The 26,053-nt window shown below is 43.9% G+C and overlaps 1 protein-coding gene across 2 annotated transcripts; it reads right to left on the bottom strand.

Annotated features, from left to right (window-relative positions):
* ttbk2a (tau tubulin kinase 2a) lies at nucleotides 1–25,924 on the bottom strand. Of its 2 annotated transcripts, XM_080784415.1 has the most exons (16): nucleotides 25,637–25,924; nucleotides 20,661–20,819; nucleotides 18,787–18,934; nucleotides 14,693–14,766; nucleotides 13,022–13,162; nucleotides 12,447–12,551; nucleotides 12,144–12,209; nucleotides 11,705–11,797; nucleotides 11,391–11,516; nucleotides 10,727–10,884; nucleotides 10,213–10,426; nucleotides 9,380–9,585; nucleotides 8,374–8,917; nucleotides 7,062–7,403; nucleotides 5,210–6,192; nucleotides 1–4,937 (listed from the first exon to the last, which is right to left on the bottom strand). In XM_080784415.1, the coding sequence occupies exons 2-16, from the start codon at nucleotides 20,727–20,729 to the stop codon at nucleotides 4,490–4,492; spliced, it is 3,717 nt and encodes a 1,238-aa protein (XP_080640541.1). In that variant the 5' UTR covers nucleotides 20,730–20,819; nucleotides 25,637–25,924; the 3' UTR covers nucleotides 1–4,489. The 2 variants fall into 2 exon arrangements, with proteins under 2 accessions (XP_080640541.1, XP_080640542.1); XM_080784416.1 differs by lacking the exon at nucleotides 7,062–7,403.
* Nucleotides 25,925–26,053: the final 129 nt, after the last annotated feature.

Genomic DNA, 26,053 nt, shown 5'->3' with positions numbered 1-26,053 from the left:
TGCCGAATGAGTATTTTATTTATAACCAGTTTATAAAAATAAAATACAAAATAATTTGAAACCAACAGAAAGAAACACTGTACAAGGCATTGATATGATACAAATGATAGAATTAACATAAATAATTACAGTTATGTACAATGCAAAACTTCCACTTATACATTCTTTCCTTGCGACTGTACAGTTACATTTCAAACCCATAACTAACATACATTGCATTAAACACAAACAATATCAACCATTCAGAAACAAAACAAAATATTAATAAGATAAAAAATAAATAAACATTCAACAGTTGAAGTCATACCGGTGGTTGGGAAAATGATCAAATCTGATCAAATTATTATCAAATAATTGTCAGTATTATTTATAGTATAAGTATTCCAATATCAGTTTTGGAGTGTGACAGTACACTCCAAAACTTTGATTAGTTACGCCTTGACTATTTGTTCAAAAACATTGCCTTGCTGTGTTAACTTGTCTGACCTGCAACGGAAGATGTTCTGACAGGGCAAGTTTAACAGAGGAATATTGTATTATTTAATATATTCGGTCCTTAATTTACTTCGTGGTCAACACAAAATGTGAGTGCAATTGTGAAACCAGTTGAGAACCACTGGATTAGACCATAGACTGTGGATTAGACGCACATTAGAGAGATACTGGCAAGCTACTGTGTATGACTCCCTTGCCATCAGCAAGCCACTCAAAAAAGTGACAAAATACTCATCTGATTGGTAAGGTAACACTAGTACTACAATTACACACAACTTTGTGCAATAATCATAATAAAGATTAAAAACAAAGAGAGGAAATCCGATTATCCTTTCCTAAAACAGAACTGTTTAAACTTTAAAGTGTCCGTTTCTCACTTTAACCAAAGCTTTTTAGCAAATAAGTTATCGTTTACAATAGTGATTCTGTTTAAATAAATACTTTAAACATTTACAGGTATATATTGAAAGGTCTGAGCAACTGTGTTCGGAAGGTTGTAAGCTTGAAATACCTTGAAAGTTCTAAGCTTAAAATAAATCAAAGAGGATGAATTCAAAGATTGATCATTGGCAATATATGGAAATTAGCAAGCACCTGTATTAAAGTATCTGTCATCACACCCCTTGACACTGTGCTCTTGTTTCCCACAAGTTTGCTATTAAATCATTCAATTCTCACAGAAACAGAGCACTCTCCAGTATAGCCATAGCAATCACAAATGAACAATACTATTGATTCTGAAAGCGTCAACAGCAAAATCCTGCCTTGATTTCAAATGTAGCCATAGGCAGCCATAGCGACAGACCACACATGCCATTCCAAAGACAAGGGTCAGCTGACCAATCACTGGAATGATCTCCATTCTCCAGCAGACAGACAAGGCTCAGTCATCCCTCCCTATGCACGGAGGGGGACAGAAGAGACATTAAGGCGGCTGACTGACTGAACACTGTCTGACCTCAGGATGAGTCATCATTATCTGACTGACTGAACACTGTCTGACCTCAGGATGAGTCATCGTTATCTGCTCCAGGAGATTGGTGCAGGTACCTGCGCGATCCACACGAGCCGAACAAATCAGAGAGAACGCATGTCTACAGTGCAATGCCTAGTTAAGATACTAGAGCATACGTATATTAGAACGTTTAATACTCACATGTTCAATATCAATCAAAATAACTGTAATATCATTGTTCTTATCTATATGTGCAGCCATATACCATACTGTGGCTCTCATCCCAGGTATACTGTAGTCTCCTAAAATGCATGTTATTAAAACACAACAAAAACAAAAGCCTTCTCTGTATATGATAACTGTATGCATTATGTATGCAACATGGTCTTCAGCCAAATGCACTGATGAAAATATACAGGCAGTCGTGTTCAAGCGACATTCTAGTCAACAGTTTTGAAACGCTTTTAAATAGTGTTCAAGATCAGATGAGGAGAGAGGGAGAGGAGACTATAAGAGCAAAGTAGCAAACTGAAATTTTGCGGAAAGGGGAAGAAAATGAAGGGGGGGGGGGGGCGTGTCAAATAATAGTATATTGCAATTAAAATACACATGTAATATGTTGAAGAAATCTCTTTGACAGCACAAATCTTCATAAGTTAAATGGAGGTTGATGGAACCAGGCATGGCATTTTATCGCAGAAGATTGTTCTGATGAGGGTTTCCCCACAATCTTTTCTCTTTGGAGCATGCATGCAAAGCGTAGAATTGTAAGCTTGGGAGCTATATTACAGTATCATACAAGCAGAGGAGTGGCAAGAAGGGTGCTTTTGAGTAAGGAACATGAAATAAATAGTGTAAGTGGCTCTCAAAACAATAGTAGAGCTACTTTGTCGTTTTTGTATAAAAGACATTCTCTGGCGCAAGGTAAATGGATAAAAACAAAACACGTTCTTCTTCACTTCAGAGGCATGGAACATAATTTGGTATGACATACAGTAGCATACATGTGGAAAACCAGTACTTAATAATGACATTGCATGACATGACTATTTCTTGCCGTTTAAAATTCACATTTATTCCAATAATGTTATCGGAAAAGTAGTCATTGGTCCTTTATAAATATCACACGACAGTTAAAGTTGGCTTTGCTCAAAAGTTTCCCTTTTCATCATCACAAATAGTAAATACTCATTATTCAAGTAAACTCTTGCTCAAACTGAGATTTGATTTACAAACCTTTGCAACACTCACTTTTTTTTGGCAAAAACAATACTGTTACATCAAGGTGAAAAGGGTTGTCTTAACAAACTGGCACAAATTAATGCTAAGTCTATTTGTTTTTGGCTCCCTTTTGTTCTAATTACAAACATACCGCAGTGAACCCAAAAGCTGCCCAAAGTGCCAAGGCACACGCTGAGACACATCTGTGTCTAGACATTAATAATAAATTAGTGTTTCTGTTTCATAATAAATGTGCCTGTGTTCTTTAGGCCTACCACTACTGTAAGAAGAGTATTGAGAAACATGTTACAGTACGTCGATGGGGTCAGTCTCTAAGCAATCTCCGTAAAGGAGTAAAGCTAAAGTAATTGTGACTCAATCAGTGTTAACATTCCCCCTTAGCAACACGGTAAGCCTGAGTTATACATAGTTGCGCGTGGGTATCGTACACTGAATACCACTGATCTACAAGCACATAACACATCACGCTTGTGAGCTTTTAGATCTGCTATGTTCGGTGCACAACACCACCACACGCAACCCAGTATAAATCAGTCAGTAGGCACAGGTACAGTAGGTGTGTGTCCCCCACAAAGCTTTACATGATTGTTATAAAAGGGTCACCTCAAAGCAACTCCTGATAAACCTTTAATATTAATGCCAGGGACACAGGACCATACATCCACGATCTGAGGCGGGGTGGGAAGCCTTAACCACTGCTAAGAGTTATAATAAATAATAACATTTCAATAAATAGTACTGTACATTTACTCTGGCTTAATGCATCTATCTCATACTGTACAGTAAAAGTGATACCCTGCCTGCATTCTCCAATGCAAAGGAGATAATTGGGTTGACATTGCACTAGTATTCAATTATAAGTAGTTATCAGCTATACTGATATACCATCAGTATAAGACAAGTGCATTAATAATGGGGTTAAATGAGTTACTGCTTACTGTGGCACAGACTGAATAACCAGAGCTGACTTATATGAGTATGGCCACTGTCCGTTGGTTGATAAACAATATGTACTTCCTTTTATTAGGAAAGCAATTGGTTTAGTTTTACAGCTATACTACTTTTACTCTACAACATGGTGGACAATCTTAACTAAGTACCCAAAAACGTCCCTCCCACCCCTTTCGATTAGGTACCATCGAACCGGGAACATAAAGGAGAGTCAAAACAGTGTGCAAAATGGAAAGACTGTGGACAATGTGAGGGTATAGGAGAAGTGGGTGAGGATCCAAGGCGAGGAGGGAAGTGATAATTATCTTGTGTGACCAACTACACTCTAACAGGAAGACTTGGACATTCATCATCCTGATTGTGGCCTTCTTTCCCAGGGACTCAGTAAAACGACAGGTGTTTCACTCAGATGGGAGTGGTATATAGCAGGACATAGCAGTGCATGCTTTTGAACAAGGCAGGCGGGCCCACAGTGAGGCATTTAGAGGCAAACCCCATCGAGTGCCCCCGCCAAGCAGCCTCTGGCGTCGACCAGTGCACTGTCTGAGTTGCATACCGATAGGGTGGGAATCAGTTATTATCTATTTTGAAATTGCATAATAGTACTTGATATGAAACATCATTTTGGTTCAGAAACCTTAACATTCAAAGTATTTAGCTTAGTTTAGCTTAGCTTGACAAGACGACTCTGTGCGAGCCGACGAGAATGCGAATATGTAATGGCCAGTCCCCAGACGAAACACCTATAGTTTTAGGGAGCCCCTTCTTTCCCCATCCCGATTGTTGTCTTCCTCTCCTCTGCTGTTGGCTATTGCGGAATTAGCGTCCGGGCGGTCGGATGGCTGACTATCTGCTAAGCTTGCTGGAGCATTTGCCCTCCCGGCTACATACTTTCCCCCTGGACAGGTGGAAGGGCCCCACACGGGCCTGACGGCCGCAGCAGGTCTCCTGGTGGTGGGGGTGGGAACGCCGGGGAGGGGGCGAGCCAGAGAAACTGGGCGGCGAGCGGCTGCAGCCACCTCCCCCGCCCCCGCGGTGCTCGTGGCGGGAGGGCGAGGAGCTGACAGAGCGCTGCAGGGAGGAGGAGCTGCGCGGAGAGGCGCTGGAGCTGCGGTGATGGTGGTGGTGGTGAGGGGAGCTGGTCAGGCTGCAGACGCCCATCCTAGAGCCTCCATGATGGGCCGAGGAGCGGTGGTGAAGGGGCGAGCCGCGAGAGCCATGCATCAGCTGAGCCAGGCAGCTGAGCAGGTCTGAGTCGCTGTTGCTTCCTGCTCGGATACGGAAACGCCTGAGTCTGGGTGGGAGTCGTGGGGCAATATAAGACAAAACAAATTAACTGTGTTTCAACGTTGGAGTGACTGAGGAATTGGGTCTCGTCTTGGTATAATGGTAGTATTCATTTGTTGATTATTGTTGAGTATTGATATTTTGTTGCAAATGGCTGCAAGTTTCAACATCTTTGGTCTGAACTATGGTCTTAATGTGTCACGGTGAGATAATGAAGCTACCTTTAAGTCATTAGTCATTCATTCGTGATTATTTTAATGAAATCATACAAGAACCAACCTGTTTTCTGCTGTGGGGCGGCTTGGTGGCTTCCCAGGCGGTGGGCGGGGCAGGAAGTGGGCAGCCAGCTGCTCTGGAGCAGGGGTGGGATTGACCGGACGAGGGATCCTGCTCTTGCGGGACAGAGGACTAGAGGAGGAGGACAAAGAGGGCGCATCATCTCCCTGTCGGTCAGAATGGGAGCCCAGGAGGGAGTCCTCATCCTGGGAGCGGTCAGAGGCGGAGGACAGCTGGTCCCTGGGAAGGGAGGCTGCCATGGGGCCACGCCGGTCAGTGGACAAGGACGGAGAGGCAGTGGGAGAAGGAGCAGGGCCATGGAGGCTCGCTCTCTTCTGCAGGAGCTTCTCTTTAGCAGAGCCTGGAGGAGGAGGTTCCAGCAAGCTGGAGGGCTCCAACACGGGGATGCGGCTCTGCCTGCGGCTGGGGTTCTTACGGGGGGCGATGGGGGAGGAGGCTGAGGAGGCTGGGCCATTGGTTTCCTCTAGAGCCCATCTCTGTTCTCTTCCAATCTCCTCCACTACTTGGGGCTCGGTGGCACAGCAGGGGGAGCCAGAGTCATTCCCATTGTCTTTTGGTTTGGAGAAGAAGGCTCTGCTGCTAATGTCCCCCTGGCCATGAACAGGAGGGGACAGGTGGCCATTTGCAAACACAGGGCTGTGAGGGGAGAGGGGAGAGTGTGGAGAGGAGGGCGAGTGAGGAGAACGTGGAGAGTGAGGGGAATGGGGTGAGCGAGGTGAGGACACTCGGCTTGGCACGGGGCTTTGGACTTTGATATGGCTGTCTCCGTTGACCAGGGTCTCTGCCAGTGGGTCAGTGGGCGTGCCCGGCTGGGTGGGCACATGGTCCTGGGGTGAGTGTATGTCGGCGGTGTGTTCCAGGGCCTGCTGGGTCTCAGCATCGCCACGCCTCTCCAGCAGGAGGCACTGGGGAACGGTGTCTGATCCCGACTGCGAGGACAGCCCAGAGGGTCGCTGGGCCGTCAGCTGGAAGAGGGGAGGGGAGAGGTAGAGGGATAGAAGAGGAAGGGAAGAGAAGGAAACACGGGTTTCAGTATAAATGTAGAGCCACACTATAAAATGGGAGTAATATTCTAATTGTCAATGGCCTGTTGCTGACCGACTACAACATGTCGAGTTGTGCTGTAGTTCTGCAGCAAGAGCCTGATAGTGATGTGTCAAAAAAAGAGGAATTTTTATATTATGGGGTATTGAAAATGGAGATTAGTTTGGCAACCGCATGCAATGCCATAGCTACCATTATCGGACTGACACACACAAGTGCTATGGCAGTGTCAGTCAAGCTGTGAGTACTAAACCGGCAAGTAGGACAGGAAACGTTCACGCAACTTCGCAGGGGGCTTCAACGAAGAGAGGGTGAGAAACAAATAGAGGGAGAGAGAGAGGAAGAGAAGGAGAGAGAAGACAAAGACGATCTGAAACAAAAGAGACCATGCAACCTGTAGTCATGACTCCACATTCCAAACACACATGCCAACAATCAGACAGACACACGCCTACTAATTCAACAACAACAACAACAACAGCATGTCCAGACACAAGGGCACATCTGAGCATGCTCTGCCTGGCCTGCATAATGCCCTTTCCTGGTTTCTGGAGAGAGCCGCCTGACAACAAAAACAACAACCAAGTCAACAAAACCAAACAAAGCAGAACGAAATGAAGAAAAAAGCCCAAATTAAAAGCAACCAAAAAGAATGAGGAAAGAAAAACCATTGGTAAGCAGCTGACAGCCGGTGTATGGCGAGTGATGAGAGTGAGTGAGAGAGATAAGAAGCTGACTGGATGAAAAGGTTCCCTCTCTGACTATGCAGGGATGGCGGCTGGCCGGTCACCTGCTGCAGCTGGGCTCGGGTGATGCGTATGACAGAGGGGAACTTGGTGTTGGCGGCCCCCGCTGGGATCGCAGGCAGCTTCCTGCGTCCGGGCGAGCGGGCACCAGGGGCGGGAGAAGGTGGCAGCGGTAAGGAGGCATGGCAGGAGGAGGAAGAGGACGGGCGCTCTGGCTGCTGCTGATCAGCAGACTGGCTGCGCCGCATGCCCAGCGGCTGCCGCTGATGCAGGGGGTCCGACAGGGTGGTCAGGAGGGTGTGCGGGCTGGGAGAGCGCAGAAGGATGGGGCTGGAGGTCCGGGCCGCGAGCTCCTCGGGCAGCGGAGACGGAGGAGAGGTGGGGAACTAAGAGAGACGGTGGGGTTGGGGAGTGGAGAAAGGTGGAGAGATGGAGAGAGGAAGTAGGAGGGTGGTGAGATAGGTGAGGGACTGGGATTTCTTAGGGGCAGGACAGTGAGGACAGCAGTAGGTGGGGTAGCGCAGTGCTGAGACGCTTGAGAGTATAGGTAGGGTGTTTTGGGTTTTGGCCAAACGGGGACAGAAAGATTAAAAGGGCACTGATGGGGTGGGAAGAGGGGGATGTAAAGGGGATTAGTGAGGGAGTGTACATATGGAACTTAGAGGGAGTGGCTCTGGTGGTAGTGGTGTTGGTGGTGATGATGGTGAGCAGGGTCAGGTCACAGTCATTCATTAGAGGGAGTGGCTCTGGTGGTAGTGGTGTTGGTGGTGATGATGGTGAGCAGGGTCAGGTCACAGTCATTCATTCCTCTTGTATAAAAAGACCAGCTCGACATTTGAATGAAAGGTGCATGGCATTAGACTGGCTGAATACTGAAGGTTATGAATAGCAAAAGGAGCAAGTCATTGGTAATTGTAATTCCAGAAATAAACCACTGACTTTGAAATCAAACTAAAACAAATCTTAAATAAATTCAACTAAATGCATCGCAAATGAGTGAATGCAAATAAGACCAATTGAATGTGTGACATAAAATGCAAATCAAAATGCATAAGCCATTGGGCTCTCTCCCTTTACCTTCCATCTGGTTAAAGCTGTGGAGCTGTCTCAGTAGTATACTTAGCTAACAAATACACACAGAAGCACAGAAGCAAGCACACAGAAAGCACTTAACATTTTGCTTCAACTTAGAGCAAGATGCAGCTGGTGGAAAACTACTTATATGATATTGACCACTGACGTTCTATCGCTAGAACTCTGACTGCAGCTTTTTAACTTAGTAAAATGCTGAATGTGGTCAGTATAACGTATGTTATGTCATGAAATGGAACTCAAGTCAAGTTCAAAGGGCCTTACCTGAGTGATAACTCCCTCAGCCAAAGCACCAGATGGACTGGTGGGAGTGATGGGGGGCAGGTTCCCTGGATGGTCCACACTCAGCTCCAGCCTGTCTACCTTGGGGGCTCCTGTCGTGTCCTGTTTAGCTTTGCCAGAGCTGGGGCTGCCCCTCCCCCAACCAGGAGACTGTTCCTCTGGTTGGAGCACCTCTGGCTCCTCCTCGTCCTCTTCCGAGGGGCAGGTGGTGGCGGCCTTTGCCCCCGGCGAGCCACTGGGCCTTTCCACCATCACCCACTCCCTAGAGTCCACATCCTGCTTGCCAGAGCTCAGATTGAGAGCCACAAAGCCCCCGCTGCTGGCAGCCCCCTCACCCTGCTCTGGGGAACCGGGGGAAACTGGCTTAGGAGAGCCTCCACCAGACATGAACTCCTCGTCATAATGCCAGACTCTCTCAGGTCGCTCCCCAGTGGGCAGAGCTTCACCCTGGGTTACAGGCACCACCGCAGTCCCCTCAACCACCTCCGTCACCTGCTGCTTGTGCCCCACGTGCTGCTTCACCGAGCTGGAGACAGACACACACACACACACACACACACACACACACACACACACACACACACACAATGGGGGGTGGGGTGACACTATATTTATTTGTTCTGTTGTATTGTATTTGGGCCTGAATTAGGTCAAGGTCAAGTCTTGATTCTAGAATGAAAGAAAATGACATTACCAGTCAGAGGATAAAATGTTAATACCGTATGAGTATATACTGTTTATGGTAAGTGGTAAAAAGTCAACTTGTAAAGTCATATTTCCAAGTTCAAGTCAAACTTGGAAATACAGTGAAGGACAGAGTGACCCTCTTTTGATGAAGATACAACAAATATAAAACAATAATAAATGAATTAATAATAATAATAATAATAATAATAAATACACAAATAAATCACAATAAAAAAATAACACTGCTGTAACTATAATTTACAAGTAAACATGAGCATGGGAGGATAGAAGGTGGACTCACCAGGCCTCCAGGAAGCGTTCTGGGCTGGGTTTGGACTCCAGACCCATCCTCCTCTCCAGCTCAAAGCTGTGGATGTTGCGGAGCTTCCTCAGCAGGGGGGCGTCACGGTCAGAGGCCACCAACTCAGATTGGCCCTTGATGGGCGAGCCCAAGCTGGGTCCTGCGTAAGGGCCCTGGTTGTTACTGTGCTCCTCCTCTGTGGCAGCCTATGGCAAAAAAAAGATCCATTGATTCATAGTTATAAAGATTTATTCATTATATAATAAATAACACAGGACTTTTAATTGACCTAACTGTAGTGTGGATGAGGTATTCATAACTGTTCTATATTTATCATCAGGTATAAAACATCATATATGTTTTATATCACAAAACCTTTATGACTCAATTTGGCAAAATGAGACAATTCCAAATCCCTGTCACTGCTGACCCATACTGTTTGGTCTTTGGGAGCTAGGCTGTACAACCATGTGTCCAGTGAGGAATTTTGGGGGAGTGTCCGTGCCAGTTCCGCTCCCTGAAGAACAACCCTTAGGATTCGCTATTCCCTCCACAACCGGCCTCCCACCCACTAACACGGACAATTATGTTTGTTGGAGCCAGAGGCACCATGTGTGAAACTATTCTAATAAGACTGTCTTTGTCTTGTGTAGCAGCCTATGTACAGTATGTCGTTCTGTCCACCAGAGGGTGCTGCTGCAAACGCCCAAAAATAACTTGGGCTAAAGCACAGCCATGCAGCTTATATGCCTTAATTGGTTGCCTTGTTTGGTTATAAAAAGCACTCTCCATACTCAATAAGTAATCCTCCTTCCCCCGTAGGTTATATGTACCTTCCATACAGCAGTCCTGATTCGGTTGCGGTTGCGATCCAGTTCCTCCCATACATCGGCCTCCTGATTGCGGAGAGGAGGAACGGGGGAACCATGCAGGCGGTCTGGAGCCGGGTTCGGGTTGTTCTCCCCGTCACTGAGCTGATGGTCTTGCAGGACATCGTCTGTGTTCTCCCTCATATGGTCCCCAGGAATCACAGAAGCATTTGCCATACTGGAGCACAATGAATGCAAACAGCAATTTTACATTTAAATTTCCATTTAAACATCTAGGCGGGATTGAGGTTAAAACGTTCATTCAATGTAATTTTTCCCCCCTTTTTTGTATAAAACTATGCAAAAACTGGAACTTTAAGCAATATAAAAATGACAGTTCTCAGCTGATGTATTAATGAGAAATAATTATGAAATAAATACAAAAAGGTTCTTATCTCCAGCTTAGAAAAACTACTTCCTAAATGATCAGACATCATGAATCTTGACATAAAACCCCAACAGTTTCCTCTGAACTCACCCCATGTGTGCTGGCGTGAGGCGTGTATGGTGCTGTGGTGTAGTGGCACTGGCATTGATAGTCAGAGTGCCATCTGTGCCGGTCCTCTCCCAGTCGTAAGGGTCGTTCTCCACTACGTTGTACGTTTTCATGCTGTTGTCAAAGACTGACATCAGCAACTGTTAACAAAGCCAAAGGAAAGAACAACAGCACATACTCAGTTACTTGAGATACTATGACGATTACATTCTGTCAACAATTATTGGTCCACATAAAACACTTTGAGATACAGTGAACTTTCAATAAACTCAATTTGTAAGACTTAATTGGGTTGAAAAATCTAATTCATTTCATGAATTAATCAACCCAGTTAACTCAGTTAATACCCAAAATCATTTTGGACCCTGGGCTATTTCCTACTTCTTACTTTACTAGTTTTCTGCATTGTGGCTTTGACCGGTGGGTTACAGGTTACTTTTAGACAGTTTATATGTTTCTCATTCAGGAATTGATCTCACTCTAAGTTGTACTTACTGTTTTTTCTGTAAGTACATTTAGCTTACATATTTTAATTTGAGCTTTTATATGGCTATCATATTGTTGCTGGTCATTCTTGATTGGAAATCACTTTGGCGGTCCTTTATTAAATGTGCTATTTAAATAAGACTGGCCAAGAGCAAGTCACCTGGTAGTCAGGTTTGGTGAAGTAATCCAGATTGGCGATGTGGTCCAGAAACACACTGAACTCGGCAGGCAAGTGTTTGAGCATTAGCCGATGGTCATAGGTCTCCTTCAGTTTCCCAACATGCTCCTGAGAAAACGCACACACACACGCACGCACACGCACATACACACACACACACACACACACACACACACACACACACACACACACACACACACACACACACACACACACACCATCATATGTCATATTTTATCACTTATCACACAGCTACCTAGTCATGGCTGATTAGTTTCCAGATTGGCCGTCCTTACTTTGTCCTTGATCTTTCTCCATGGCAACTGGCCAACCAGGAACTCCACCAGCATGTAGAAGAGTGACCAGAGATCATCATGACGACCCATTTCCTGTAGAATTGCAACACAAACGTGGTGATGGGACACCAGACAGAAACAGTACTGGGAATACAGACAGCAAGCAAAAACGCAGCGGTCATGTAGTCTGTTTTGTTGTTAACTCACATTTTCATAATTTAGAATGATTTAGGGGGGTTCATGAACCTTGGCCCCTTGCTACCTACTATATTAACAGCCTATGATAGGCTATAAGTCAATGTATTGTAACGATACATGCAGATGAAGGATAAATAAATCATTTTAGATTAATCTTCAATCTGGAATAACGTTTGGAGGAACATGGATGGATAACAGTGACCACATGCACACAGGCCCTGTGTGCAGGGCTTGTACTGACCTTATTCTTGTGTGCATTGACAGATGCGTACCGGACCGTCCCTCTGAACCCTGCAACTGGACGGGGCTGACAGGAAAAGGGAAACAGAAATCAAACACAGTTGCTGATGCAGTGTGCTAAACCAATAAAGACATTCAAACAGAAGCCGCAGACACCCAAAACCTTTAGTTTTATTTATTTATTTTAATAACTGTAACCATATAGGCTATGTGGAGGTCTTCACCTAGAATGACATGCCCAAAATAGGGACGGCAGGCGTACACTATCATATTCTTCACATATTTGAAGTTGATGTTTACTCACTGGTCGGACCTCCTGGCAGGAGTTGGTGAACTGTCGAGCCAGGCCGAAGTCAAGCATGTAGCACGTTCGACAGGTGCTGGGAAATCGGCCCATGGCAAAGTTGGACTGAAACCAAGGCAGATAATGTCACAGAAGTGGGCTTAATGAGGCGACGAATAAAACAGATTACCCAGACATATGATTCTTTTTTTTAAAACAATATTTGTATTATGATTCATGATTGAATAATTTATACATTATAATTATATTAATGTATCCCTGAGAGAATCAATTACATTTCCATGTGGGGAGATAATAGCATGGCAGCGTAGAAGACAACACATTTACATTATGTTACCTTTCAGGCACTTAGCTGACTCTCTTATTCAGAGCATCTTACAGTAAGTGCAACTTAGAATGAGATCAATTCCTGAATCAGAAATATATACACTGGCCAAAAGTAAGGTGACCTGCATGACCACAATGCAGGAAAAAGTGCCAGATAAACAAAAGTCAAATTCTCCACTGCCATGGCCAGGTTTAGGCTGCTACAGTATTATCATTATCATTATATTGATTATAAATATTTATCTCACTGGTTTGATGTCACGATGCAGGAAGCCCACAGAGTGGATGCTCTCAATGGCCTCCAGGATCTGACGCCCAAGCCTGAGGGTGGTGCTAACACTGAAGGTTCCCCGGGTCATACTCCTTCTCAGGTCAGCCAGGTTACGGCCCTGGAAGAGCCCATATACACGTCAGAATAGCACAATCCTCTCTGGTACCTGTAGAAATCTTGATTTTTGTTGTTTTACACTCATCGTAATTATTGCGTTTGCTCTGACAGTAAAACTCATTTGGATCAAACTTGCAGATGAGTTCAGGATAGGGATCGGAGTCAGAGCTGCAGTATAAAAATAAGAATGACTCAGTCATAACTGCCAGGTGCAACAAGCTCTTGCAGCACCCGCTTTTGTTCGTTTCCGACGTTCTTTTGTTGGTTCACTCATTGTGTTTTGTTACGGCTTTCCTCTAGTTCCAGTTAGCTCATAACATTAGCTTCTGTTGCCACTCGCTCCGCGTTGCGGTGTTCAGAGTATGAGTTTTTATGTTGTTTAGACTATGGGTTTCATGGGTAAGTCTCCCATTGGCTTAGAGGCAGCATAGAGGCAGCCAATCATGAAAAAGTGTCCACTACAGGCCAGTCTTGACTCCCGATCCCGACAGCCTTTACTGCATGTCACCCCCCCCCCCCCCCCCATCTCTCTCCCCATTTCCTGTCAGCCTACTTTCTATCCCTCCATAAAAAAAATCAAATAAAGGCGAAAGCCACAAAAAATCATAAAGAAATCAAATTAAATAAAGGTCCACTACAGTCGTCAGTAGTGGTGCGTGCAATTGTACAAAAATAAATCTCTCTCAAATGGGTCAAAGTCACAGTTCAAGGTCAAAGTTCTAGTTGTAGCTAGAATTCAGATCCATAGGCATTAACCAGAAATCAACCATTTCTTGAAACCAGTTACTGAGGGAAAACTGATAAGTTACAGGTCATTGGCTAATACTCATCCACTATCAAAAGTACCCTAATAAAGATTGAATCTATAGGACCAATTAAATGTTTTTTTAATCAAGAAGAAATCATACAGTACATAAAACAGTACCCATACCCAAACATTTCGCAATAAAACAGGTGCAATTTTCATCCATCAGTGACAGTGTTACAGGACAGACAATTTATTCCCACAGGTGACCTCCTGAGCTAAGGATCAAGGACACTCGACTGTGACAATTAAACTCTCCATTAGTTTCAGTGACATGGTGATGATGAGTTGGCACAGGGTGTACCCAGACCCAGTGCCTATTTTCTCCATAGGCATTTCAAAACGTATTTATTTAAAGACCTTTAAGCGTCGTACGAAGCCAACTCTTGTCGTGACAAATCATGACAACACACACAATATTTTGGACCAAATGATTACAAAGAAGAACAAAACGTGTTGTAACCTGCCGTTTTATCTACTTTCTAATTCTTTGTTTGGCCCGAAAGATTGTGTTTGTCATGATTGGTCCGAATGTTCACTCGAAAATTCCTGCCGAAGTTCGAGTCCTAAAATAAGGGCTAGGGTACAGCCTTAGCAGTGATAACGATAATAATCCGCCTGTTGGTGTGTACTGTATATCTGCATAAACCAAATATTTATATTATTAATTATATTTATTATTAGAAAGCTTCACATTATCTAATATTTATTTCAACTTGGACTCACCTGAAGCTCCATCACGACGTAGTTAAAGCGGTCGTTTCGCCCACATCCCACAAAGCGGCACACGTGGTCTTTACCTAAGAGGTGGAAGGAGAACATTAGGTTTGCAAAGTAGGCTCTCCTGGGAGAACAGGGGCTTCAATGACAGGATCAGCAGTACAGTGTCATCAGAAGATGACCTGCTGTATGAGTCACTTTGGGCGTGGGGCCATATTTCTCCTGCCCTTTCCCCGTCATTACAGACTATATATCGCCCTCCCTCGATCAACCTCGAGCTCAGCGTCCCTACATGACTACCTGCAGATTTATAGTGCGTGACTGCATGGCGACCTGCGTGTGTGTGTGTGTGTGTGTGTGCATGACTACATACTGTAAGTGAATTTATAACACTAAGCGTGTCTGCATCGCAATGTGTATGCCTGTCTGTCAATGGGCGTGTGTGATGTATGTTTGTGTGTGTGGGGGGGTGTATGCGTGTAATTGTGTGTCGTGTCTTGACTGCATGTGCGTGTATCAGATGTGCATGTACCTACTCTGGTGTAACAGTGTCAGCATGTATGTGTACCTACAGTATAGTGTGTTGTCTCTGGGGGACACTGTACTGCCAGGCTGCCACACCCAAATGTCTTTCACACTGATACGCCACAACAACTCAGAACATTGTGTATACTGTAATATACTGTATAGTATACACAGTACAGAATGTATATATTGTACAGGCAAGGTAGGTTTTGTTTTTTTCTTTAAAGATATATAGTAGAGGAGAAGGGACAGCCAGAATCAAACTGGGTCTGATTATGGTCAGCGCTACCCCATCCAAGGCACCTTTTACGAACACACCATTTGAAACCAAAATTCCTGACCCTTGCAGCATTTGAGCAATATGGGCATCACACACAGATTTTAAAATATAAGAGGGGCCTATAGAAGCTAATTTAGGACTATATTTATGTTTTAAGTGTAATGTCTGTTGTTTTCGCTGTCTTTTAACCATATTGGAACACATGTTTAACTTTGACATGCATGTCTGATTTCATCAATCAATCCCTTCAATACACCTCTGAACTGTGGCAACAAAAATAAAATCACCATAACCTTCTACTGTTTAGGGGTTAAACAGTTCATAGGAAGAAGAAACGTTTATTATTAGCCCGACATAAAACCACCCATATTCCTGTTTATGCGATTCTGGGTCAGTGTTTATTGTCTTATTGTGGGGGTGGGTACACAGCGTTATGGGGGATGGGGTTCAGCTTGTCTCAGGTTACATCCTGGTTCCCTCAGGATGCAACAGAACCATAATGCTTCAGCTTGCCATTAGGATGGAAAACATGATCCCTACACATTGATTTTCCCCACAGAGAGAAAGAGAGAGAGAGAGAGACCGTAAGAGCAAGAGGGGGGAAAGGGAGGGTTGAGAGAGAGAAGAAAAAGAGGCAGTGGTAAAAAGGCAGGAAGGAGGAGGAGAGGTAAAAAGACAAGGTTAAGAAGAAAGAACCGAAAAGATAAACACAGCAAACAAAAATGCCCCCCCCCCCCCAAGGAACTCTCCTAATTACCTACTCTCCTAATTTGTTGATCCTTTGCTCGTTATGAAGGATTGGGAGTGTCCGCACGCACACACACACGTGCACACACACGTACACATGCATGCACACATGCACATGCACACGCACGTGATACTGATACTGATACTGGCATAGACATCCCTAAAGATGTCATAAAACCACAGTACCACACCTTTGACATTGTTTGAGGACTTAAATCTACCCCTTTTCCATGATACCAGTCATCAAAATATTTGACAGGTGTTTACAAGAAAATGAATAACAGACATTAAATTGTGAGCAAATTAAGTGCTTGATTGACAAATGTATAACTATTTTATCTACATTTGATTATTATGTAAATGTAAACTGAAGATAATACAAACTGTAGATAATGATGGTTTCCCACCCCAAAATAATATATAAAGTATTATAAAGGATATGACGCCTTTTATGGAATATAATCCTTAAATATACAATTTAAATCGAATGGGATACGTGACAAGGATATATATCAGCATTTCCTCATTTTTTGATGAATCATGGTTTGCTTCGCATCGCAGAGACTGAAACAAACTGAGCTGAGTGGCTGAGGCTATGACCACAGAATAGAAAAGCAGCACTGTACGCAAGTGTGCTATGAGTCAGGTCAGTCCTGTCCAGATCCCAGATTATTGTAATCGACATTGTAAAATCGTGAGTGTCAATTTAACTCTGAGGGTATTTAGATAGGGATGCACACGCAGATCCGACACACCAAAGGTCCGACATGCGGAAACAGCGGTCTGACATGCGGTCGAACATGCGCTGCTCCTGTGCTTGTCTAATGACAGTCGGACCAATAGTATGTGGGAAAACTTCTAGTGCTATAGCTGCACAGTGCTTCTCTGAGTGCTCAGTGCTAGTTCAGAGATTGGTTTGTTTTGGTCCTTACATTGATTAGTACTTCATCATAGTGCACTGTTAAGTAACAGATTAATTTGGAGGAGACGCAAACTGCTGAGGAAAATTTGATTCTGAGCCTCTACGTTAGTAGATGTTAGTAAACAAAAGCTCTCTGCTCACCAGAACTTCATCTGGAAAGGAGAGGTAAACCAAACACAGTGAACATGCTTCTGCAGTCAGAATCACGTTATGTCTCCTGAGCTGCTCTCTTCATGTCCAAGAGACATACATGATGTCTTGAAATATCAGCTTAATATTCACATGCTCATTCTCAACTAGGTCATTTTTGACAGAGACACAGCAAGAATGTGCTGTGTCATTGCATGCCCTGGGAACTCCATTTGTAGTTACAGATAGACAGGTAAAGAATGCCTGGAGGCTATGGATTCACAATTTGGATTTTTACATGATGAGGTATATATTTCTATGAACAATAAAATGTCTAAATAATAAGGAAATATCTGCACCAGCACTGCGCTGGCTGATAAGACCACCTTGAATCTGGGAATAAGATGCACCCTGATTGTGCCATACCAGACGCACCATGGGCACTAAATAGGATAGGAGCAAGATGTATCTAGACAACATGGGCACCAGGTATAAAGATTACAACTGCGTCGGTCAGAAGATACACATAGCAATGACAATTACTCTGCCCGGTTGTGGCAACTTGAGCCCGGCAGAAGAGTCTACAAAATGGATAAATGAACACTCAAGACTCAACACTCAAGTCTTCTTGTTGTACCGACGGAAAAACCCTTCCATTCCATTCAGCATTTTGAAGGTAAGCATGCCAAGCAGGGACAACTCAATAGGTTATACCGTGTCAGGTCGAGATCAATCAAGCCCAGAAATGTAATTTGAATCCATCGATGGTTGAGTATAGTTAGAAACTAAGTCTGCCTCCTTGGAATTCTGGCACAAATGCCTGGCCCAGGGTCAAATACCCCAGTCTCTTCCTCCTGTAAATCCTGTTCAATATCTCCCCCTGAACTTCTTAATCCTACACTGTCCCTCAACAAAAAAAGAGTAGGGGTTGTCCTGGAAGTTCATTCGGTTAGTGCTTTCTCCGTTCATAATTAATCTTCACCCGGTGTCTCTGTATCAACATAAACACGATGTCCAAAGTCTAACCAGTTAAACCCTTTGTCTATATTCGGTTCGTTTCCTCCTTTTTTCCTTCTACACCACATCTCTTCGCTGTAAATAGCCAATCTACAAGCTTACAATGCTCCCATTGCATGCAACGTGTTTGGGCAGCCATAGCTGAATGGGAAGAGAGGCCGCCTGGGAAATAGGAAGGTCCCCAGTTCACCCCCGGCTCACCCAGTCTACGTGTCCCTGGGATACTTAACACCTAACTGCTCCCCAGGCGCTGTATTAATAGCGCCCAGTTAGGATGGATGGGTAAAACAAATTTCACATATGTGCAAATGTGACATAAAATACTCCAAGGGAGTGGCGACTAAATTATTATATGGATTTCAGGAATGCTTACAATAATTTAAAATAAATAATATTTCAATTAAAAAAATGCATGGTACAAAAGGAGAGTGGGCAGCTCGCTAAATGCATTCATTTGAGCTTTCCTTTGTTTGGACTGACCCTGGAGTTTCTTTAACACGGCCACCTCCATCTTCAGAACCTGTTTGGGTTGCTGGGCTGACTCCACCTTCAGCGCCACGCTGACCCGGGTCAGCAGGTCCAAAGCCTCGTAGATCTCCCCGAAACCACCTCCTCCGATCTTCTTCGCCTGGAGGAAGAGGAGGATGAAACATTACGGGAAAATCTGATTTGAATGGCCAAGTTTTCCCTTTCCCCAATTCAACAGTGGTATTATCACAATGTTTTGAACTATTAAAACCCTCGATACTGTACTTCGTTGATACAGGATTTCACAGGTGTCTGTACTTGGCCCCTTCACTTTTGTTCCTTCTCTACACGAAATCTCTTTGACAAGAATAGCCAAACTAATTAAAAGCTCACAAGTTCTCCCAACTTGATGCATTGTGAGCATGTAGTCCTGCAACTTGTTGACAAATATTCAACTTCTTTTGGTGAATGTTCACCTATTCCTGGAATCAGGACATGCGTTCATGTGGTTGCTAAATAAAAATCTAATTTATAAATAGCTCGATTTTGGTTTCTGTTACAGTGATGAAAGATACAAGTGTCATTCATTAAAATAAAAATCATACTGGCCATTTTCATATATTAATAGTACCAGATGGCTTAGGCGAAACAATACAACACTCAGTCAAAAAGCATTTATTTAAAGCCTTTATTTTCATGTTGGAAATATTAAAAACAATACATACAACCCACGCAACAGCCTGTTGTATTGCTGTGAATGGGTTCTATCCCCTTGTTTTCTAATATCGCTTTTCCTATTATAAAGAGTGCGTTTTTCGGATTTCTAGCTGCGTTTCTCCATCGGTTTTCCGAAAAACGCGTCCAGTGTGCAATCACCTTTAGACTTTTTTCCCTTTTGAGTCCTCTACCAAAGAACACCTTCATTACACACTTTTGGACTTCCGAGCACTCCAGACCTTCTCAGAGCCCACTGCTTATTGTAGTCTGCTACATTACAATCTCAATCACCCCACCGGCATCCATATTTATTTCTCGGAAGTAGCATTAACAGCTCGCCACGTGTCCTTCACTGTCCTAGTACATGTTATAAGTTGTACACACTCACACACACACACACACACACACACACACACACACACACACACACACACTCTCTCTCTCCCTCACTCTCTCAAGTCAAATTAAGGGATTAGCTGCAGCACTGTTACGTAACTGCGTGCGCTCCTCAATGAAGTAGACAGGAAGTGGAGCTGAGCTGCATTGCCAAAGAGAGGAACAGCAGCCTCACATGGCATCCAGGCTTGCAGCGCAGCAGGAGACTCGGGGACCCTGGGGGCTGGGGCAGACTCACTGCTGCTGCAGCCGCTTCTTATTCTGCCTGTAGCACACTGCACTGCCACAAATAGCTCAACACAGTTTATTTTAAGTATCTCCCTTCCAATGCTGCGCCAGCACTACCTGTACAACAGAGGCGTGATCCCATACTGTCCCAGGCCACGAGTGAAGACAAGGGGAAGGTGAAGGACTTCTTATATGCAGTGATAGGCATTGTTTCATTATTTATTTTTTATTTTGTTGTTGTTGTTGTTAGCTATGCTGCTGCATTGTTTGAACTAAAGGAAGCCAAACTAAAATAAGTTTTACTCTTATGTACCTGCACACAAGATGTAACAATAAAGTACAACCTTGAACCTTGATTGTTAAGTGGGGGAAAGAGGGAGTACTGTGTCGTGGACCTCGATCGTAATTTGTGGGGATGAAGGGAGGCTGGTGAGGATGGGTTAGGGACAGGCTGTGACCGTGTCAGAGAGACAGACCATCCATTGTCATATCTCCCTATCTCTCCTCTCGCACGCATGCACGCACGCACAGCAGATACAACTTACCACTTTCCATCGTTCTTTAACCAGAGCGAGCACAGTTAGGATGTCAGCTTGCTCCGCTGCCCCGCTCATCCCGTCAGTGGACCAGGACCGTTGTTCTCAGTGCTTCTGCTGCAACCTATTACAGCCTTAGACTGGGCTGGTCATCTGGGCTGGAGAATCCTACAGGAGAAGCCCATGGCAAACACAATAATCTCTCTGGTTAATCATAAAATAAATAACACATTCCATAACCCCTGAATGTGAAGAAAATATAACCTTTGAAAAGAATCTCAATATGTTTTGGAGACATGGCTTATTCATAAAAAGTCTAGTGAAATCTAGTGAAATAACTAGTGTTACAAATTGTCATAGCATGAAGAATGAAAGCGCCTAACCATAGCCTTAAGTGTGACTAAAGTAATATTAGTAGGTTAGCAAGGTTGTATGCTGCATGAAAGAGAGAATGAAAGTTTATCTTCAATGGGTGAAAATGTATCTGTTGGTTTAGGAGTGAGTAGTTTGTAATGCATTGCCTTAGCTACAGCTGTTACACCTGCTGGTTGCAGCTGTCTTTCTAGACAAGCACTCCCTCAGACAAGTCAGTCAGCCAACTCGCCAACTGACGCCATGATAAGAAGTAGGCTACGTCTTGTCTGGAAGTAGCCCAGAGACAAAATTATACAAAACAAGTACAAGCTACTGTATGCATAGCCAAATTGGCATTAGGCTAATATAAGCAATATGTCACCTTGCCACGGTGGTTTCTGCAAACCATGGATCAGTGTTTTACAATTTTCATGCTTCAGTGACCCAAAGTTTCAGATAACACACTATTCACTGACATTGTTTTTCTCCAAAACACATTGACCCATTTCTGTGTCCCAACCCCACCCACTGACCATATTCACATGACAGCCATTTTCCTTTACATCATACTAACTTGGGGGTGTGAAACCCCACCCTGATGCGACAGACATAAGATAGCAAAATGGCAACTGGAAATATGGTCCACGGTGAAGTGTTTGCTAGAGTAGTTCTCTGATTCTCACTGAGGAACTGAGGAACACAACTAGTGATGAAATTATTACACTCTGCACATTGCTTGCCCAAAAATATTGTCTTGCCTCACTAATCAGGTTGAAATGAGAGACCCCCTGCGAAAGCAATGTCTGGGGACGTTTACCGACAGTCACCTCAGAGATAGATAACCATCTCTCAGGTGAACAACACGTTGTCAATTTCAACTTTCTCTGGTCTGGTTTCAGACAAACAACACACAGTGGATCCGGTAAAAACCATGCTTCCAAATCAATCATTCTACAGACTAGGGTTATGCAACAAGTGTTTACAACACTATTCAGTTACAGTGAAATGACATCAAGGATGAAATCAATCCCGTCATCATGCATTGGGAGCCATAAGGACAAGCTGACTACATAACACGGAAAATAAGAAGACTGTGAAATCTGACACAGAGGGTGACACTCGGGTGAGGTGGCCTGGAAGCATCTAGCATTGTTGCAGGTAGTAGAACAATGCTGTGGTAGGTACTAAATGGTGATGAACTCAATATTTTATTAAATTACATTTCAGATAAGACCATAAGAGATGCTGTAACTGAGGACCTATTCACAAGCTATATACGTATTTTCTAGACCACCACTAGTCTTAACTACCGGTATACTCTTATATTATTTTTAGCTATAGTGTAGATTTTCGTCTTACTGTACACAAACATTAAATTCCCATTGACAATGAATGGAGAATTTACGTCATATGTGGACGAGCAAATCGCCTATTTTTGTCCTACACAAAGATTTTAATGTACAAATATGTATACTTTCTACTTTCCTAGTATGTAAACATACTTGGACAAAAAACAAATCCAGAGTCTTCTGATTCTGATGGTCTGTGTGTCTTAGTAGATAAGGTTAAAGAAACTTTTGGGACATGTAAAAATCCTTTTGAATCGGTGTTGACATGCACGAGACAAAACAAGGCTCTGGAGCCAAACAAGAAAATTAAACATGCAGTGATATGATTCAACTCCATAATCCCATTCAATCCCAAGGATCTGTAGCTTGCTGTAAACACTGGGATTTGACCACTACTCTGTACGGAATTGCATGTTAAACTAACTAAACTTAAACTAACTTAAAACTAAACTAAATGGTGCATTTATGGGTGCTCTCTGGCCCGCTGTCCAGGTCCATGCCACTTATAGGTGTTCGAGTCCCATTCATGATGCCCTTTGCTGCATGTCTCTCCCCTTCTCTCTCTCTCCCTCTTTCCTGTCAGTCTTCACTTGATAATATCAATAAAGGCACTAACCCTAACCCAAAAAACCATTAAATGGTGCATTTATAGCTTTTATCCAAAGCGATTGCTATCTCTCTGGCTCTTTCAAGGTAGACCAACACAGATGGTGGGTGTTTTGTCAACATTTATAAAAAATACAAATAAGGGTGGGTGCTGGGTGAGGGGTGGGGAAGCATCATGTCCCCCCCCCCCCCCCATGGGATTTGTTGTGTTTGTGCGAAAGAAGGTTACTCTACTTCTGTACTTCTACTTCTCTTCTGTAAATCAGCCCTGAGTTAGACAGGAAAGCATAAGAGACTATCATCGAATGTGTGGAATTCAGCAGGCTATAGCCACCTCACCATGACACGCACGCACGCACGCACGCCTGCGCGCGGGCGCACACGCATACACACAGACTATAATCTCACACCTCACAGACGCATGGTACACTGTTGTTCTTCTTCAACCTCTTCCTTCTCCTCCATACAAAATCATAAAAAAAGAAAACTAACAGGAAAAAAAACAGTAACAGCCAGGCTTTGTTTCAGTAATTAGACCCATTATCAATAACAACCGCTCCTCTCTCACAGTGAATCACAGATGCTGACTGTACTGTGCAATGCCATTTTCATTTGCTGACTGCAGCTTGTCCTATCCTCTGGCCTTTTGCTCTGCAGGAAACATGACTTTATAAAGCAACATGAAACGTCATGCAGTGACAGAGCACATCCTAAGATCTGTGTGCTTTTTAAAACCAGCCCAGAGAGATGTTTTGTCAGTAAAAATTAAGCAAAAAAGGAGAAAAACAACTACTTTGATCTGAAGTTTGATTTGGAACTACTTATTATGTCGTGACTAACAAGGATCAACTTTTGTCAATTCTGAAAATCTGCATGCAGACACACATGTGGATACACATTACACACTTATGCATGCGCCCACAAAGTTTGACTGTAAATAGGCCTATAGCATATCAACTCATTACAATCATCTAAACAGCTTTCCTGTTCACTATGATCTAATTAATTAGCAATACAATAGTATGTCGTCAGCTGTCTGGGTTAAATCTGGACAATTGAAGGTGAGGTGTGTGTGTGTGTGTGTGTGTGTGTGTGTGTGTGTGTGTGTGTGTGTGTGTGTGTGTGTGTGTGTGTGTGTGTGTGTGTGTGTGTGTGTGTGTGTGTGTGTGTGTGTGTGTGAGAGAGAGAGAGAGAGAGAGAGAGAGAGAGAGAGAGAGAGAGAGGTTGTATTCCATTATGGAATTCCATTATGGAATACAACCATGGACCATCATAAAAGACTGCCAGTCATCTGTGTATTTCTGTAATGACCTATAGCTGCTCGTATATAGAACATACATACAGAGCACTGCAGATACCTTTATTCATTTGAGAGATAAATGGTGTTGGCATTTTTTTAAATTGTCTGTATCTTTATCTATCTATAGCCTATACCATACAGTACACTGTTAATTATTCTGTTTGTATTTTAAGTTAATTTGACCTATTTCTTGCAATGTACATCTCTATAATTTAAACTTTATTCTAATATGCCAATGTCGTTAATTATACCCCCCCCCCCCTCCCCTGTACAGAATTGAAGAGAGACTTGCTGGATGGATGGATTGCTGGTGGTGGCGATGGCCTGCCGCCTGACAATGACAGCCCCCCTCTGAAGTCTGGAGAGGTGCCAAAGAGTGGAGGCCCTCATCTCTGACTCCATCCAACTCACAGCATGATTGCAATGTATACTTTACAGCCAGGGAAAGCCCTGTAGGCTACATAACATGGTAATGCGGCAGTAAATAAACCCGCGTCAGTGCATACATAATAATGGAAGAGTGACTGTCTGAGTAGGGGAAATGTTATAGCCGGGGATCAAGATAGATGGTTAAGTTCATTTGAGTGCTTTCAAATTAAACAAATGCAGTCACTATAATAGCCTATAGATTATGAACACCTGTCTAGTACAAAAATAAATGAATAAATGCCTGGACAAATATAAATATAAATGCCTATATACGCACACAGCAGTGACGAGGTCAATTTTCGATGGACTCTGGCAGATAGCAGACTGCAGTATAGTATCGTTTGAGCCAGCTGTCATGCTGCTATTCAGCAAAAAAACCAAAAAAACATCAATTATTTGTCCCTTGGACAGTCTGACTGCATGGTGTGTGTGTGTGTGTGTGTGTGTGTGTGTGTGTGTGTGTGTGTGTGTGTGTGTGTGTGTGTGTGTGTGTGTGTGTGTGGAGCTGTTGCATAGCTACAGCACAGCAGATTTGCTGATGCGCGTACACGCACAGCACAGGCCAACGCCAGCTCATAACAAACTCAACGCATCAGATTATCTAGTCTCCGGAGTGCCGACGGGCTATTTAGCTACTCTTTAGCTACTAGTCCGAATGATGCTTATAACGTATTATCCGTCGTACGAGGGTGTCGCGTGCCAAAAATAGAATTATAGTCTACACAAGCCTCACGCACCAGTCACCACGCACGCATTGCATCCAACCAGCGGTGTGTGCGCTTGCAGACCCGACTGACTATTTTCGTGCAATATTGTGTCGAGAGTGGAGACAAGAAAGAGTATCGCTGCGATCTAAGACTATGATAAATCATAAATAATATTAGGGCCGTTTGCCTGTCATTCCTACGGCATGGCCGCTGTATGTGTATCCTCCTCCTCCTCCTTACCTTGGTCCTTGATCCGAGCAGAGCCGGGCCGGGCCGTGCCGGGTGTGGTTGGTTGCTTGCTTACAACAAATCCTCTATACGTTCGGAGGCTGATGTGACCGCAGCGACGTCGAGGAGCGGAATCCCATGGCGAATGGACGTCCAGCACAATAGTGACTGCTGCGTGCGTGTGATTATTATAAATAAGGGAGGGCGCTAAATGTGTTTAGGCTATATATGATCGTCCCCTTTTCTCCTTCGCCCTGTCACCTCAGCATCTCTCTCTCTCTCTCTCTCTCTCTCTCTCTGACTCTCTCTCTCTCGATCGCTGCAGATCCGTGACGTTGACGACAATCTCTCCCTCTCTCTCTGAAGATCAACCTTCCTGCGCGCGCGCTCACGACTCGATCGCCCCTCGCAACAGCCTCGCGTGCACGC

This window comes from Protomyctophum bolini (assembly GCF_963924005.1).
Source record: "Protomyctophum bolini genome assembly, chromosome: 15".
NCBI classification, from domain to species: Eukaryota; Metazoa; Chordata; class Actinopteri; order Myctophiformes; family Myctophidae; genus Protomyctophum; species Protomyctophum bolini.
This window is presented reverse-complemented; position numbering and strand designations above follow the sequence as displayed.